Below are 16,931 nucleotides of genomic sequence, written 5' to 3'. Positions count from 1 at the left end.
TCATCGTTTTTTCCTTCTTGACCCATCTGTTGGCAACATCTTCAGGGGACTGGCCAGCACAGGACGAGACCATGTGGATGACTGAACTGTCGAGCCAACATGTGACAGTGAAGTTTGCATTATTGCTGACAACAGAGCAAGCTCCTCTGCCCATTTCTTTCAGTTGTTTTTCCCCTTAAGCCTGTTTGCTCTGCAAGTACCTGTGCCATAGATGCCTTGGTCTTTCAAGGCCTCGATAAGTGGAATTCTGCAGAAGAAAAAAAGCACCTTGTGATTTTTATGTTTTATGTCATCACAAAGACGCATCACCACATCTCCAGCCATTCCCAATTCACTGATGCGACCACTACTTGCAGAGCCTTGGTACACTTCACATCTATTCATATAGCCTGAGGTTCCTGCCCTCACCCACACCTTCACTCCCCAGGTTTTGGGCTTTTTTGGTATGTATTGTTCGATGGACAGTAGGCCTTTGAAAGGAATAATCTCGTCATCCACTGACTGAAATTCTTCAGGGTCTGCTGCTGCCTTGAATGTCTCCTCAAGTCCTCTTAGCAATGGTCTTATTTTGAAGAGCCTATCCTTGTTCGCTGGCTGGTAAGTCAAGTGTCTGTGATCCTCATTTGGCTGTGTAATGATGGGGAAGGCTTAAACAGTGTGAGATAAGTGCATGTCAGTGTAGAACATAGCACTTCCTCTCTTCACCACAAGGGAGCGCCATGAGAGGCACAGATCATGATGACGTTCAGAGCTGGGTTCTGACCACATGCAGAAAGTTTGAAGCCGTTTGGAGCAAGTATGTAGGAGAGAGAGCTGTTTGTGTATAATTGGCGAAGTGACACCGCAGCAGCCACGCCCTTTAACTTAGAGAAAAGCCTTTGATAACCTTTGATCAGCAGTGTCTTTAGGTGATATCCATCTGATATGAAGTCAATCGGGCGAAATTGTTGAAATTTGACTGCCAAAATCAAAATAGCCGACTTCCTGTGTGGTTCTACGTCTGGTGCAAGAGACTTTTATGTGTGTCTGGACGTGTTCTGTGTGTGTGCCGAGTTTTGTCTTCCTACTTCTGTGTTTAAAAATTTCAAGGGGTGCCATCATGGACGTCACTAGGGTTGACAGATGGGGGGCTTAGCCCCTAGAGAGCTAATCACCCCCCCCCCCCCCGACTTGGACACTTTTCTCTATAAATAAATGAAAGAAACACAAATAAGAAGAAGTAACACAATACATATTTACACATTATTATTACTTCATTTCTTATTGTCACTATATATATTATTTTTCAGATGGTTCCAGATGCTCCAGGTAATTAAGATTAAGAAAAACTTTATTTGTCCCACAATGGGCAAATTGCGTTTTTGCAATAGCACAGTTACAGAAAGCAAAAGATAAGAAAACCTTTATACATAATAAAATAAACTACCGATATTATGCAATACAATCAAAAAAGAGTTTACAGATTAACAATTACTGCACAGATGAGTGGAGGTAGAAGTGGTTTGTAATAAAATGTACATAGTGCATCAAAAGAACAAATAAGTGATTTATTGTATAGTGTGGTGTGTGAATATTGCACCTATCAACCACCAATCCAGCTGTTCATATGTGGAAAAAACTTCTGCCAGTGACTCGGAAACAGCGTCACAGTCTATAATCTTTTCTTATTCTTTTAGAAATAGTTGCGGTGTAAATTCTAGGGGGCGCTGCTGAGCCATGTGGCCACGCCCACATATGACGATGAGGTGATATGAAAAGGTGCACAGGGGCTGATGTCATGATAGAGTAAGAGGCAGGTAGGATCAAGAAACACAGCAGCTTTCTCTATGGTGGTGAAGGGTCAACTTTGTGGTGTTGCCCCGCCCACATGGTGTAACATCGAGCTGCGTTTTTGATAACTTTTTCTCAGCCATGTCTTTAGAACCATGTGACAAAGTCTCAGGTCTGTCAGAGTATTTCCCTAGGAGGAGGAGTGCAAATACGAGGTGTGGAACATGGAAATCAGCCTGAACACAATTCATACCGCCAGTAGGTGGCGCTATGAGAGTATCAACTCGTTAGCATATCAATCTGTTCAGAATGACAGGCCCACCATGCCTGATTTTTTTCATCCACATTGGATGAAGTGTATGGGAGATACAGCCACAAATACATCTATTTCCTGTGCGTTGGCTCTCGCACCACTGGGTGCTCGGGCCCTAATAATGTATCATTTTATGGGCACACACATTTGATTTTGAATCAGACCTTAGCTATTTCAGGATGTGATCTGATCCATGGCTACATGGATGAAAACAGTCATGTCGGAATCATGTGGCATTTTGCCAATACACATACTAGCAGTGGCTCAGTGGTAGAGCAGGGTTGTACAAATAACCGGAAGGTCGATGGTTCGACCCTAGCTCCTCCCTAGTTGTTGTTGTGTGTCCTTGGGAAAGGCACTTTACCCGCATTGCCTCCAGTGCACTCACTGGTGTATGAATGCGTACGAATCGGCGGTGGTCGGAGAGGCCGTAGGCACCTTGGCAGCCACGTGTCCGTCAGTCTCCCCCTGGGAGATTACCACTGCCACTGTGTGAATGAATAATGCATCTGATTGTAAGCGCTTTGAATGTCTGCCCACCAGAGCAGAAAAGCGCAATATAAGACCAATGCATTATTATTATTATACAGTATGGTAAGTGTTGTCATTGACCTGCAGTGGCTGCATGGTCTCACAAACATGACGTTACATTGACGATACAAGACACCTGTAATAGTAATATTGAATGAGCACTGTTATGGAAGAATGTAGTGCATATTAGCAGAAGTAATAGCCACAAAGACAGAAATGGCCTGGCAAAAAATATCTGTGCTTTAGGTGAAAAAAAACTCCACATTTGTCTTACCTCTGATTACCTCAGCTTGGATCAATATGCTAATATGTAAAATATGTTAGACCATTCTGAGGCATTGAATTTTACAAAAGTAAATATGCAAAGCAAGATACAATCTTCTGCTTAAGGAAATAAACTGATCCTCGAATACCAACTGTATTATTATTTTTTATATTCTCAGATAAAAACAACTACAAACAGCTGCTGGGAGCCATGGACTACTCCTTTCTGTGTGCCTACGCGGTGGGAATGTACCTAAGGTGAGAGAGTGGGTGAGGATGGGTTTAGATGGCTTTAGGTGATTAGGGTCAAAATATTTTAGGTAAAGCATTCAACATCTTTATAGAGATAACAGGAGAAAAGGGGCGATGGGTATGATATCAGTTTTATATTGATATAAAAGTATTTGCTTCTATTGACAAATTGACATCCTAATTTTGCGAAACATATTTTCTGATTACTGCTTTCCTTTATTAGTAACTCTCTACATTTTTAAGACCAAAATCCTAAATTGAAAGGTCAGGCCAGAAATATGTGTTTTAAGAGCACTTAAATGAATGCAGCAATAAGACCCAATATGAAATGTGCTGATTAAAGTGGGAGAAAGGCGCCATCATTCAACACATGTGTCTTGGCCCATCTATTCTGCTATTTATTGTTTTGGCTGTATTATGTATTATGGCCAGTGATCTTTCAGTTTTACAGTGAAGTAGCTGCTGTGCCTTTTTAATCAGCGCAGTGGTGTCTGTTTCTCCTAAAGTCCACTATTATTTCTCTAGTTTTAGTGGTAGTGAGGAAAAGGTTGCTATTGCTGCACCAGGTTTTCCACCTCATCCCTGTATGTTGACTCATATACCCCTGTGATGAGCCCGTCTGCAAATACACAGTGGAGTTGCAATAGAATTGAAACACTCTTCCTTAGGTTAAAATGTTGACACCAATGTAAACCCCATACAGCGGCATCATTGGGGAGCGCCTTCCCATTCGACTGTATTTAACAGTGGGGATGCTGACCAGTGGCCTTTTCACCTGCCTTTTTGGACTGGGCTACATGTACAACATCCACAGCCTGGGCTTCTACATATTTGTCCAGGTCAGGTACACACAGTGACAGATTTATATTGCTGTGTATTAACTCATGGTCACACAAATAATAGGTACACAAATAAGAAAAGTGGTACTGTAAAAACAATATCTTTTTGTAATATTTTAGGTGGCCAATGGCTTGGTCCAAACCACTGGCTGGCCTAGTGTGGTGACTTGCATTGGCAACTGGTTTGGGAAAGGAAGGTAAGGTTTCATTCCTGGCTGTAATTACATGTTTTCTATCAGCAGTCTGAAAAGTAGGAGACAGATTTGACATTATCTCAAAAAACTATTAGAAGATATTATATAATATAATAACATTCTTATCAGTTGAATTGCTGCTATGAATAGAGAGCCTTAATTAATTAATGATAAAAATGAGAAATCATTTGATGAGTGGTGGTGTGTATGTTAATCACACAGGAAGTATTAGGGGAGGAATCACAGACCTTTTTCTTGTTGCTTTCTGTACCCCTGCCAGGCGTGGACTCATCATGGGACTATGGAACTCCCACACTTCAGTTGGAAACATCCTGGGGTCACTCATTGCGGGGTACTGGGTTTCCTCCAACTGGGGCATGTCTTTCATTGTACCGGGGCTCCTCATTGCTGCCATGGGTGTGGTATGCTTCCTTTTCCTTATTGAACGTAAGTTCAACCATCTTATTAGCTGGATGATAGATACCCCTATTTTTTGTTATGTTTGTTGACAAAAATGGCTTGAATAACATGACGTGGTACCACAGTTTTACAATGGTATGCTCTGAAACATCATTTCTGGCATCCAAGTACAGTCATGAGTAAGAGTTAGTACCTCCTACTATAGTTATGTTTTTTGGGTAAAAACATAATAGTAGTGTAATAATAGTGTATAATAGTGTAATAAAAAAAATCACCTGTTTGTACTAGGAATAAATATTTGACAAATACAACTAAAAACGAACAACATAACATTTTTTTGCCATGCCATTACATTCAAAAGTGAAGCTATAAAAAAACCTTAGACAATAGTAAATAGGTCCTTATTGCTTCCATAGGAATTGATTGTGTGAGCTGCAGCAGGTGCTGCTGATCATCAGTCCTCGATGAATTACACACCTTGTTCACATTGAGTTTGCACTTCAATTTATATCATAAACAGTATGTATGTACCTACAGCTTACTTGAATTTCCCCCCTTTTTCCACTTGTATTTACTGTAACCTTGTTAACTGACCAGTTGTTGACCAAGTGCTGCTCTGGAGCATACAGGTGTGTGTTAATGCAAAGAGTTAAAGACATAAGCAATGGTGTTACAGAGGCAACTGTTGCTGTACATCAATCTGGAAAGGGTTATAATGTAGTGAAAACAAGATATAGGTTGTTATTCGCCTGCTGTTGTATTTTCCTAATACTAAGACCCACTACAACACATAATTGTGTAATGTGTTTTTATATAAAAACATATGAAAATGGGGGTACGTACTTTTGAACGTGGCTGTATGGTCTGTTAAAGTGGAGCATCACTTTTGTGTGAAGTATGGAACCATTACCATTACTCTGTCTGAGGACAGAGATCTACAGACGTTTCCTAATCCTGCTATATTGTCACCTCACCTGTAAATCCTGTCCATAACAGTCACTGCTGGGGGTGGCTCCATGTCCTAAACGCTGAGGAGCTGCCTACTCTTTCTTTTGCAAAACAGTCTAATACGTGCAAAAGATTAGTGGAATTCAGCACAAATAAATAACGAGAGAAGGTCTGTTTCTAGCATGACAAGGAAGCACAATAATTTGTAAATCAAATTAACCTTTTGCTACCTTTTTCCTCTACAGATCCTAATGACCTAAAAACCATTTATGCTAAATATTCATCTCCAGGCAAGAGTGTGAGTATTGTTATTGCAATTTTTAGATACTGACAACACAATTCCCTTTCCTTATTCATTTTAGACTGTCTATGGATTTATGTGTCATTTAAACTTTGGGCTGTTTATACCACATTCAAATATTTCAAATATTCAGATAATGTTCAGTGTTTTTACCTTTCAGTAGGTAATACTATATATACAACTTTTTTTCAACTGAATCTGCTTAGTTAATGGCACTTATGAAATTTGGAAAATTATGCAACTCTGCCAAAATCTTTGAAGCAGAAATAAAATGCATGTCACACCCAGCCACAATCTAAAATAATTCTCATTGTATTAATGCTGCTGAATAACATGTAAAGATGTGTTATTGCCAAGTAAATGCAGCATAAGTGACAACATGAGCTGTCACTAGTTACTAAACTTACACCCTGCTTGCAGTGATCGAGTACTACCTTTAATTTCAGTGACTTACAAAGCTGTTGCACCTGGCATAGCCATCACTGCTGTTTATGGAATGTATTGTTTACTCATTGTTAAAATACTATACAGATTAGAGTATAGACACGGTAATGTATTTTCTTTTTTTCCCTTAGGTTCCAACCAAGAGTTGGAATGGAAAAAATGGGCACACTGAAGTGTATCTGCAGTACAATGACAACAAAAGTCAGGTGTGTGTTCTTAATTTATGTTAATGCATTAACTGTGTGACCTTACTGTTTTTTTATATTAGTTATTGGTCATTAACATGCCAGTTTTGTTAAGCTACAAAAACAACATAGTGTATGTAAAGCCTCTTTAGATGTTTGTTTAACATCATTAACTGTGACAAACAATCCACTAACTGCAATTAGATTCTGCAATATAGCAATGATCTATGCAGAATCATCAGTTAACTATGGTAGCTTATTAGAGTGTAGATTCTCTCACCGAACAATATAGTAACCAATACAGTCTACCTGTCATTGTAATCAATTCAGGGCTTCTTGTGTCATAAGGATAGTGTTCAAAACAGGAAGGTCAGTTCCCTCGATGCTTTTAGGGGATCATTCATAGCTTTGCTGGCAGTCACAGCTGTAGATACTCTGGGCTGAATCCCAATTTCCTTTGGACCTTTAAGCTAACCCATCAAATCTGTGAGTTTGCTTTCAGACCTAATGATTGGTGGACTATGGGATTTGAATATATGCAAGGTCTGTGAGGCTATACACGTGGACATTTGCATTCAGCCCCAGAGTTTCTTGAAACTTTTTGGGAGATAGTTGAATTGGGCTTGGCAGATGCAGTTGTTTTACCGTAATTATGCAATGACTTGCTGGTGTGTAAATGTGTGCTTGTATTGGTGTATTTTTTCATTTACCTTTTTTTATACAAAATCACATCGAAATAATCCTAAATTCTTAGGGTCATAATTATTGTTTCTGTAGTCATTACTTTTGGGTTGAAATATTTTAATGAAACATGAAAAGCACATAGGTAGAAGTGTACTGTTCCTGATTCATGAGATTGGGTGTATGGTACGGTTAGTTTAGGCTACCTGAATCTGCAACTGCTAATCTTTCTCCTTTCTCTTCCTCAGAGTTATGACTTGGAGCTTTTATTGCCCAGGGACAATGTGTGTGTCCCTGTGCAGCCTATTGTGGTTGTGAAGAGTGAATCAGAGCCGTCTGCTATCAGCTTCATGGGAGCCCTGCGAATACCAGTTAGTTACAAAAATTGATTCTCATTCAGCTTAAAAGCTCCAGCACTTGCTGGTTATGCAGTAGCATAGTATACTGGTATGGTATTCAGTATGTTGCATAATCAGACTTTCAGACAGGGTAGTTAGCACAGCAAGGTTGTAGGCTGTATACTAACATGTTTATGTGTTTGTTTCTACAGGGAGTCATTGAGTTCTCTCTATGTCTGTTGTTTGCTAAGCTTGTCAGCTACACGTTTCTCTTCTGGCTGCCACTCTACATCACTAAAGCAGGTAGGGACCAAGCAGAAATACTGGTACCAACATATATACATTCATACACACATCCTGATGAGAATGTAGAACATAGCCTTACAGCCCTTATTCCTCTTAATTCTACTGAAATTAAAATTTAATAAATACTTAGCTATATCTTTATACAAAGCGCAAAATTAATTAAATAGCCAGTTAGGTTCCTCCTGCAGTTGTGTACAACTGATCAACAAGGTGACAAAAAGTTGTCTCAGGCTGTTCATGGTGCTTTACAGAAACCCACAGCAAGTTCTTAAAAGACAGCAGTTTCCTGGAAAGAAAAAATTCTAGTAGGATGAGGTTCATTGCCTGAGATAGACACTAAACTGAGATATCTGCAAAAAGAGGCAGAGAGAGACAAATAATGATATGTCTTTTTCTTCTGCTTTTGGCTGTTCTTCATCTCTTTCCACCTAAATCTATCCTTGACATCCTCTTCTCTCACACCAGTTTATGTCCTTCACATCCATGTACAGTTAGGGAAAAATGTTTTGAACCCTTGCTGATTTTGTAAGTTTGCCCACTAACAAAGAATTTATCAGAAAATAATTTCAATTGTATGTTTATTTGAACAGTGAGAGAGAGATCTCTCTACAGTTATAGACTGATCATTTCTTTGTTAGTGGGCCAATATCCTTCTACCAATATAACCACTATACTTCTTAATGACATGTAGTACACGGTTATAATTAATAAGAATCAGTCTGAAAAGTGTCGAGGAGAAACTGTGATAGTGTTGGGCAGAAGAAGGCTGTGTCAGAATGAGTATTAATGCAGCAGATCATGTGCTTGTGTCTCAGCTCACCTGGATGCGAAGAGGGCTGGAGATCTCTCCACCTTGTTTGATGTGGGTGGAATTGTGGGTAGGTCCTTTTAGTTTTCATCATGTTGTGTAGACTTATTTTTTCACACAGAAATAATAAACTAAAGGTTTCTAAGGTATAGTTTAGCAAATCAATGTTCTCTAAGTGATCGATAAAAAAACTGCATATGTGTGTAACCCTACTCTTCTTTGATTTGAGAATTGACTACTAATTTCTTTTGTCAATGTTACTATTGCTGCTATTGTCTTGAATCATTGCCTGTCTCTGCACACACAGGTGGTATTTTGGCGGGGGTGATCTCTGATAAACTGGGAATGAGAGCCACTACCTGTGCAGTCATGTTACTGCTTGCTGCTCCAACAGTAAGACACTGCTTCATGTTTCACAAGACAGGAATAAAGTGTACTAAAAAACATGTATGTGAATATAACTCACCAGCCACTTTATTAGGTACACCTTGCTAGTACCAAGTTGGACCCCATATTGCCTTCAGAACCATCTTATATTTCATGGCATGGATTCAATAAAGTTTAGAAAACATTCCTCATAAGCTTTGGTCCATATTGACATGACAGCATCATGCAATCACTGCAGATTTGCTGGCTGCACATCCATAATGTGAAGCTCCCATATCTCCACATACTCTGCTGTACTGAGCTCTGGTGACTGTGGAGGGCATTGGAGTACAGTGAACTACCGTAATTGTCATTTTCAAGATTGGTGGTCAATCCCAACTCCTTCTTAGTCACTGTTGTGTGTCCTTGGGCAAGGCACTTTACCCACATAGCCTCCAGTGTACTCACTGGTGTATGCCGGTCTTTGCTGGGCTGCCTTGAGCTATTTCCCCATTCTGGGACTAATAAAGGTTTCTTAATTTAATTTAAAAAGGGCTTGATTTGAGCTTGCTGCAATATTCTGCTGGAAGTAGCCGTTAAAAGATGGGTACACTGTGGTCATAAAGGGACTAACATGGTCGGCAACAATACTCAAGAAGGCTGTAGCATTTAAACAATGCTCAGTTGGTGCCCAAAGTGTGCCAAGAAAATATTCCCCACACTGTTACACCACAACCACCAGACTAAACTGTTGATGCAATGCTTTTATTTTGACACCAAACTCTGAACCTACAATCTGAATGTCACGGCTGATATCAAAACTCATTGCAACATCTTTGGCACTGCACTCTTCTGGTTACTATTATACCTTTCCAACAGGCAACAGTTTATAAGCATCAATAACTGCACAGTGCACCTCTGCCCCAGGGAGTCCCCCAGGATTTGGTTTTTAGTCCTCTGCTCTTCATCTTCTACATACCCCCTCATCTGCAATTTTGGTCTCCACTTCCACTGCTATGCTGATGACATTCAACTTTACATCCCCATCAAATCTATCACCACGGCCACAAGCTCCCCCCTGACCAACTGCCTCACTGGAATAAAACTCTGAATGCATCAAACACATCACCAAGACTGCTTTCTTTCACCTCTGAACATTGCCCATTTTCTCCCTTCACTCGCCCTTACGGCTGCTGAAACTCCCATCTCGTATTGACTACTGCAACAGCACCCTCTATGGTTCATCATCCAAAGTTCTTAATACATCTAAACTGCAATACATCTAGAATTCTGCTGCTCACCTCCTCACCCACTTCTGCTCCCTGTGTCCCAACTTGAACATTTCAAAGTTCTTTTCCTCACTTACCTAGCACTCCACAATCAGACAATTAGTTCACTGTACTGCAATGCCCTCCACAATCAACCTCATTAACCTGCTAAACAGCCACTCTCCCACCTGCGCCCTCTGCTTCTCAGATGCTAACCTGCTATCTCCACCACTTAGGACCAGGCACTAGACCCTGGGTGATAGAGAATTTTCAGTAGCTGCTCTCTCTCCCTCTGGGATTTCCTTTCCAAAACACATAAAGGTACGCAACTGTACTGACCTGGGCACCTTTAAAACAATGCTCAAAACCCACTTTTTCGGAACTGCTTTCAACTTCTGTTTGTCTAATCACCATCCTTTTACTTAATACATTGTTCTGTTTTTAATTATCTTGGGTTTTCTATCCCAGGTTTTCTATTATCTAGGGTTTTTGAGTACCTTGAAAAGCGCTATATAAATAAAATGTTATATACAATGTTTTTCCAAATTTTCTATTGTTTAAATTTGGTGAGACTGTGTGATTGTAGCCTCAGTTTCCTGTTTCCTGCTGCATGTTTGTTCCTGTCTCTCTCTCTCCTTCATCCTCTCTGTCCTGTCTTCCTCTTCTTCTCCTCTACCTGGCCGACTGTCAGCAGGAAGGTTCTCCTTATGAGTCGGGTCCTGTTCAAGGTTTCTTCCTGTTAAAAGGGGAGTTTTTCCTTGCCAACTTGCCACTTGATCTTAAGGGGGTTCAGACTCTGGGTCTCTGTGAAGCGCTTGTGATTGTAAAATGCGCTATATGAATTGAATTGAATTGAATTGAATTGACAATACACCTTGTTGAACAGAAAGGTTTTAAGTCTGGTCTTAAAGGTGGAAAACCAAGTTGGAAGCTGGTTCCATAGTAGCAGTGCCTGATAGCTAAAGGCTCGTCCTCCCATTCTACTTGTGATTTGTTATTTGTGTTGACGAGCAATTGAACAGGTGTAATAAAGTGGCTGGTGAGTGTATTATATAGTGTTTTTATTATGAATGATGCATGTTATAGTTATGTTAACAGCACAGATATAACAGATTAGACCCTCTTCACTGGAACAACACATCAGTGTGTTGATGTTTTTGTTTCAACAAAATTGTAAGTTGTGACCATCCTGCTTGTTTTTGTCCTGCAGCTGTATGGATTCTCTATGATCAGTGAGTTTGGTCTGGGGCCAACCATCGGTAAGACCCAGCTGTCACTCTCTTAAGCCCATCAACAATATTATAGTAGTACAAAATGAAAATGATGGTATAAGGGATTTTCAGTGAACATCTTACACATGACCGATTCCTCTTGCATTTCAGACTGTAAATTATAAAAAAAAATAACAACGCAACTATGAGAAAACCCACAGTTCCTATTCATTCCTGTTTGCATGTTAAAGCTGAATGAGTACATTGTTACATATATGCATTTTGTTGTAATCAGATGGAGACAAAATAGAGCTAACAGTAGCTAAAGATGAAAATAGGGATCAGACAGAAAAACCTAGTTTACATCACTTTTTAAAATTTAAACAGCAAGTTTAAATATTTCATGATCTGCAGTTTATGCAATTTTAACTTAAGTTTAACCTGGCCTTATAATCGAGCCATGGTTTTAACAATGTGAGATTTCAAGATTTCTTATTTTGTGTTTTATGTTTTTTTCAGAATGAAAGAAACTAAAAAGATGCATATACCGTATTTTCCGGACTATAGGTCGCAATGGAGTATAAGTCGCGCCAGCGGGCCAGCGTAAATCACTATGTTTTTAGCATAACGTTGTCTCTTGAATTCCTCTTAACTTAAGTGGTGGGCTACAGGGCATTGAGAGTGAGACACACGCATTTCAACAAGTCCTCACGCGGAGAAATGATCAGTTTCACCGCACAGAAATTCCTATAAATACCCTGTAAATGAGTGAAAGGCAGACTACTGTGCCTGTGTCTGGAATTAGCGACCTGTCGGCTCAGCGGCAAGCACACGTTCCATGAACATGCTCATCACCTATGCACGGAATGCAAAGTGAAGCGAACCGTCAGGAGAGGGACAGAACAGCTGCCAATATATTTGTAATAGGGCGTCAGGACACAAGGCTAACTAACTGTATATTTTTTCATATATAAGGACCTGAGTATAAGTCGCACCTGAGTATAAGTCGCATACCGAGCCAAAGCATGAAGTGCGACTTATAGTCCGGGAAGTACGGTAAATTAAATGTCTTTAAGTTGTCTTTATTATGTCTTTATTCAGACTCAGTTCCATTATGACCACAGCTGCAGCTCATTATCCAGTTAGGGGAAAACTGTGTCATGTGATACAGTGATACAGCAGTGCATGAGCTGCAGCTGCTCTGATCTTGTATAATGTACTGTAATGTAATGTACTGTTACACACACTGCCATCAGCTTGTGCCAAGCTAATGTAATGCATTTTTTGAGACTGATTCAGTCCCCTTGCATGTAGTAATTTCAGCACTGAGACAGGAATAAGTGGCTTATCCAGTTTCTCCTTGACAGGGATGTTACTAGTATGTGGAGGCCTAGTGAATGGACCATATGCCCTCATTACAACTGCTGTGTCTGCAGATTTGGTAAGCATGTTAACTGTTGTGTAATTCTACTTACGATAGTAATTTATTTTAATTTGTGTAAACTATATCATTTCTCTTACTCTCCCCTCTGTTTTTAACATTTGGCTTTAGGGAACCCACAAATGCCTAAAAGGCAATGCCAGAGCACTGTCTACTGTCACAGCTATCATCGATGGCACAGGATCTGTCGGTCAGTACCACTGATGCACAAACAATTTTCTGTTTTTTGATACCAATCTGCTAATCTGCAAATCTGCTAATAAAACGCTGTTCTACTGTACTGTCCTAATACCACTGAGTTTCCAAATCCATTTTGATATGTTTTGTGTTTCATTTCATTTGTCTATACACAAAAATGGTGTGTTTTTGTTTTTCTGTCAGGTGCTGCACTGGGCCCTCTGCTTGCTGGACTGTTATCTGCAGGTGGATGGAATCAGGTCTTCTATATGCTGATGGCAGCTGACTTTCTTGCTTTGTTGGTGAGTGCCTCATCAAACAAATAATAGTAGTAGTAAAAGACCAAAAGAAGCTTTATTGCATCATTTGATTATGAAAACCAACAAAATGCATCTCTGCAACAAAAGGCAATAGCATGTGACTGTAGTGTTGACCTCTGTCTGTCAAATCCACTGCCATACTCTCATAGGCAGCACTTTTTCTGTTCTTGCTTTTCACCTTTGGTATAAACGCTGTGTACTGCCGCTACTCATAAAGAAGATTTTTAGTCATCCAGTTCATTTTCACTCAAAAGCTCAAAGCAAGGCAACTGGACTTGTAGAGTTTACTTAAGATTAAGAAACCTTTGTTAGTCCCACAATGGGGAAATTGCATGTTTGCAACAGCAGATACAGACAGCAAAGTTAAGAAAGATATATACATGATAAAATAAACTACCAATAAAATATAGAATAGAATCAAAAAAACAGTTTACATATTAACAGTTATTGCACAGGTGAGTGGAGGTAGAAGTGGTCTGTAAGAAAACTGTACATAGTGCATCAAAACCTAATAAATAATGTATTGTACACTGTGGTGTGTGAATATTGCACCTATCAGAAGTGTTTATTATACAGTCTGACAGCAGCTGACCTTCTGTATCTCTCCTTCACACCCCGAGGGTGGAGCAGTCTCCCACTTGAGGACGTTTTGAGGAGAATGGATGTCTTCTATGGCTTAAGTCACCTTTCTTATAGACACAGACTACTACTGTGTATGTTTTCCCACCTCTGTCATTTATATCTAGATTTTTGTACCAGTAGATTGCTGGGGACTGTGCCCATCTTGTCAGGACATCTTAAGGTGCTAAACTTAGCCGACTGTTCCTGTTCACCCTCTACATGCTCCCTTTAGGGAACATCAGCCAGAAGCACGGCATAAACTTTCATTGTTATGCTGATGATACCCAGCTGTATTTATCCATGAAGCCTGAAGAAACAGGTTGCCAACGCCCCCACCTCCTCAACACCACCACCATCTCTGTTCCCCCACTGCCTCTCCTCTTCTCTACTCTCCCCTCCTCACCTTTCATCAAGCTGACTCATATTCATGATCAAGCATTTTACATCACTAACTGTATGTCCAGTCTTTCTCGTAGTTTTGTGTGTTAGGTAAATTATTGATTGAACAAAGTAATTGGTACTCCAGTAATTGACTTTTTGTGTCTCTGTGTGCAGCTGTTGTTAAGGCTGATGGCAAAGGAGCTGGCCTCATCTAAATCTCGTCCCATTTCTGCTGTAGAGTAAGTCTTGCTTTAATTTGTATATTCTGCTCCCTTTAACTTTAGCTGTTGCACCCCCCAATTGTCTTCAGTGCAAATCTCATAGTCTAACTCTAATAAGTCTTAGCCTATATAGATAATATAAATCTAAAACTCAGACCCATTGTTCAACTGGTAATAATAAAATAATAAATAAATAATCTTTCAAATCTTTTAATGGGGGTTAAATATGCACCAGTAATCACAGCATTTTGCCCTGTTTGCTACAAACAAATAACATAAACCAATAATGAACAAACATAACTCCTGTGGGAATGGACAAGATTGGCAGGATCTTATAGTCTAACTTTTATAATCTAACTTATAAATTAAATCTATAAAAACTAAAACTCATGCCAACTGGGAACAAAATAAAATAATAAATAAATCTCATCTGCTAATCAGGGTTAAAAATGCAGAATAATACCCAGCAACCACAACTGTTTTCTACAAATGAATAACATGGTCAATATTGTACTGAGAAAATAAACCATCATTCCTAACAGGAGGATCGGATTGGGAGTGGTCAGAGAGCCTGTCTCTACTCCCTACCACTGTCTCTAAGCAGCTGTAGAAGCCTTGTTCTAAAATAGCCACTTACCAAATGTACTGATCAGGCCACAAAATATGTAGCTTTATTGTTATTTTCTTAAAAACATAAACAAGTGTGACTGTAAAACTTAATGACACCTAACTTCATCATGATGTTAATGTTTGTCTCTGCTTCACAGGTTGAAGGAGCACTGAGCACTATGATTACACTGCCTCCCTACCTGTACACAGGAAGTGCATTTTAAGCCCGTGTTGACCACAGAGCATCTATGGAGCGTCTTTCTGTCACTAACCGAACTGTTCTGAACATAGAACTCTTACCAACTATGCGTATACATAAACCACTGTCTGTACTTGTGCAACACATGCTGCTGAGCCAACGGCAGTCGTTGGTCCCTGAAAACCGGACATATAGCTGTTTGTTTAACCAGATAGAACAGCAGCAACCTTTAGTCTGAATAATTAATCTGTTCTCACTGTTGCCTTAAATCTTAATTCTTAATTCAATTTGAACTACAACACTATGTGTGTGTGTGTATATATATATATATATATATATATATATATATATATGTATGTATATATATATATATATATATATATATATATATATATATATATATATATATATATATATATATGTATATGTATATATATATATATATATATATATATATATATATATATATATATATATATATATATATATATATATATATATATATGTATGTGTGTAATACATATATCTATATAATAATATAATATAATATATCTATATAAAGCTGGCCTTACTTTTGACATATATATGTTTTAGAATAATTGAGTTATTTATTTATGTAACAGCAACTTCCAGAACTGTTTTTATAGATCTGACTGTAGTAGACAGACACCTTCTATTCTTATTCTATAATGTAAAAAATGCCAACTAACTGGCATTATAAACAGAAACAGGACAATAGAACAGTGAATGGCAAAATCCCATCAGGTTCAGTGGAATCATTTGACTTAAAAATAGTGGAGATGTTGTACACTCTGTGTTCTACTATTTATATCATGTTGACCAACAATGGTCTGAAAGTAACTGTTTCAGTGTCTCTTTAGCCTTATTGAACCAAAGAGATTGTGGGAATCTGGTGTAATTCATGTAACCTTTGTGGTGGATGTGGTCTTTTTTCTCACTGTGTTTAAATTGAAGGCACCAAAGTTGTATCCTTATAGAAATATCCATATAATGATTTTAGTATGAATATGCTATGCTGGGATGAAGGATCTGAGATATTTTAAATGTAAAGTTTGATGACTAGTTTGATGAGTAGTTGGTTATAGTGACTACATTTTATCTCAGAAATAAATACAATTGTCAGTACATTTAACCATTCTGTTTCCTCTTTGTAATCTTGCAGAATACATTTATATAAAAAATGAAATTTTTGAAATGAACATTTGTTTAATATTGATGAATAATGAATAGATTTAATATTAATTTATTTTCTGTCAGAAACCTGTCAATGCTATGTAAATGTAAATCAGAAACATTTCCTTTTTGTGCTTTAGAGATGAATATTTGTTTATTAATTTGTCGGGAGTTGGCTATGTATATAAACAGTGTGCCTTGTGTGTGTTTCTTGCTGGGCATTTCATTTCTGTACATTTTGATTAAAAATAGGTTGGTTTTCTGAGAGAAATAAAGCATAGGTTTTTGTGACTTTTGGGCTCATGTTTTTGATGGCTGTTTTTGCTGCT

At 38.7% G+C, this 16,931-nt stretch overlaps 1 protein-coding gene across 3 annotated transcripts in view; it reads left to right on the top strand.

The window, feature by feature from the left end:
- slc37a1 (solute carrier family 37 member 1) overlaps positions 1-16,931 on the top strand; it is a 34,334-nt gene that overhangs the window by 15,953 nt on the left and 1,450 nt on the right. The window contains exons 5-21 of one of the 3 annotated variants that reach the window (XM_028393455.1): positions 3,058-3,136; positions 3,834-3,969; positions 4,090-4,166; positions 4,444-4,610; positions 5,777-5,829; positions 6,408-6,482; positions 6,792-6,830; positions 7,391-7,513; positions 7,693-7,783; positions 8,602-8,664; positions 8,902-8,987; positions 11,439-11,487; positions 12,807-12,880; positions 12,992-13,070; positions 13,262-13,359; positions 14,554-14,618; positions 15,368-15,443. In XM_028393455.1, the coding sequence (XP_028249256.1) occupies positions 3,058-3,136; positions 3,834-3,969; positions 4,090-4,166; positions 4,444-4,610; positions 5,777-5,829; positions 6,408-6,482; positions 6,792-6,830; positions 7,391-7,513; positions 7,693-7,783; positions 8,602-8,664; positions 8,902-8,987; positions 11,439-11,487; positions 12,807-12,880; positions 12,992-13,070; positions 13,262-13,359; positions 14,554-14,618; positions 15,368-15,383 (1,370 nt within the window). In that variant the 3' untranslated portion in view covers positions 15,384-15,443. Of the gene's footprint in view, positions 1-3,057; positions 3,137-3,833; positions 3,970-4,089; positions 4,167-4,443; positions 4,611-5,776; positions 5,830-6,407; positions 6,483-6,791; positions 6,831-7,390; positions 7,514-7,692; positions 7,784-8,601; positions 8,665-8,901; positions 8,988-11,438; positions 11,488-12,806; positions 12,881-12,991; positions 13,071-13,261; positions 13,360-14,553; positions 14,619-15,367; positions 15,798-16,931 lie in introns of those variants that run through there. The other 2 variants (XR_003669335.1, XM_028393454.1) reach the window with 2 other exon arrangements.

This window comes from Parambassis ranga, chromosome 21, assembly GCF_900634625.1.
Source record: "Parambassis ranga chromosome 21, fParRan2.1, whole genome shotgun sequence".
In the NCBI taxonomy this organism is placed as follows: domain Eukaryota; kingdom Metazoa; phylum Chordata; class Actinopteri; family Ambassidae; genus Parambassis; species Parambassis ranga.
Note: the sequence above shows the minus strand (reverse complement) of the source record. Positions and strands in the feature narration are given on the sequence as shown.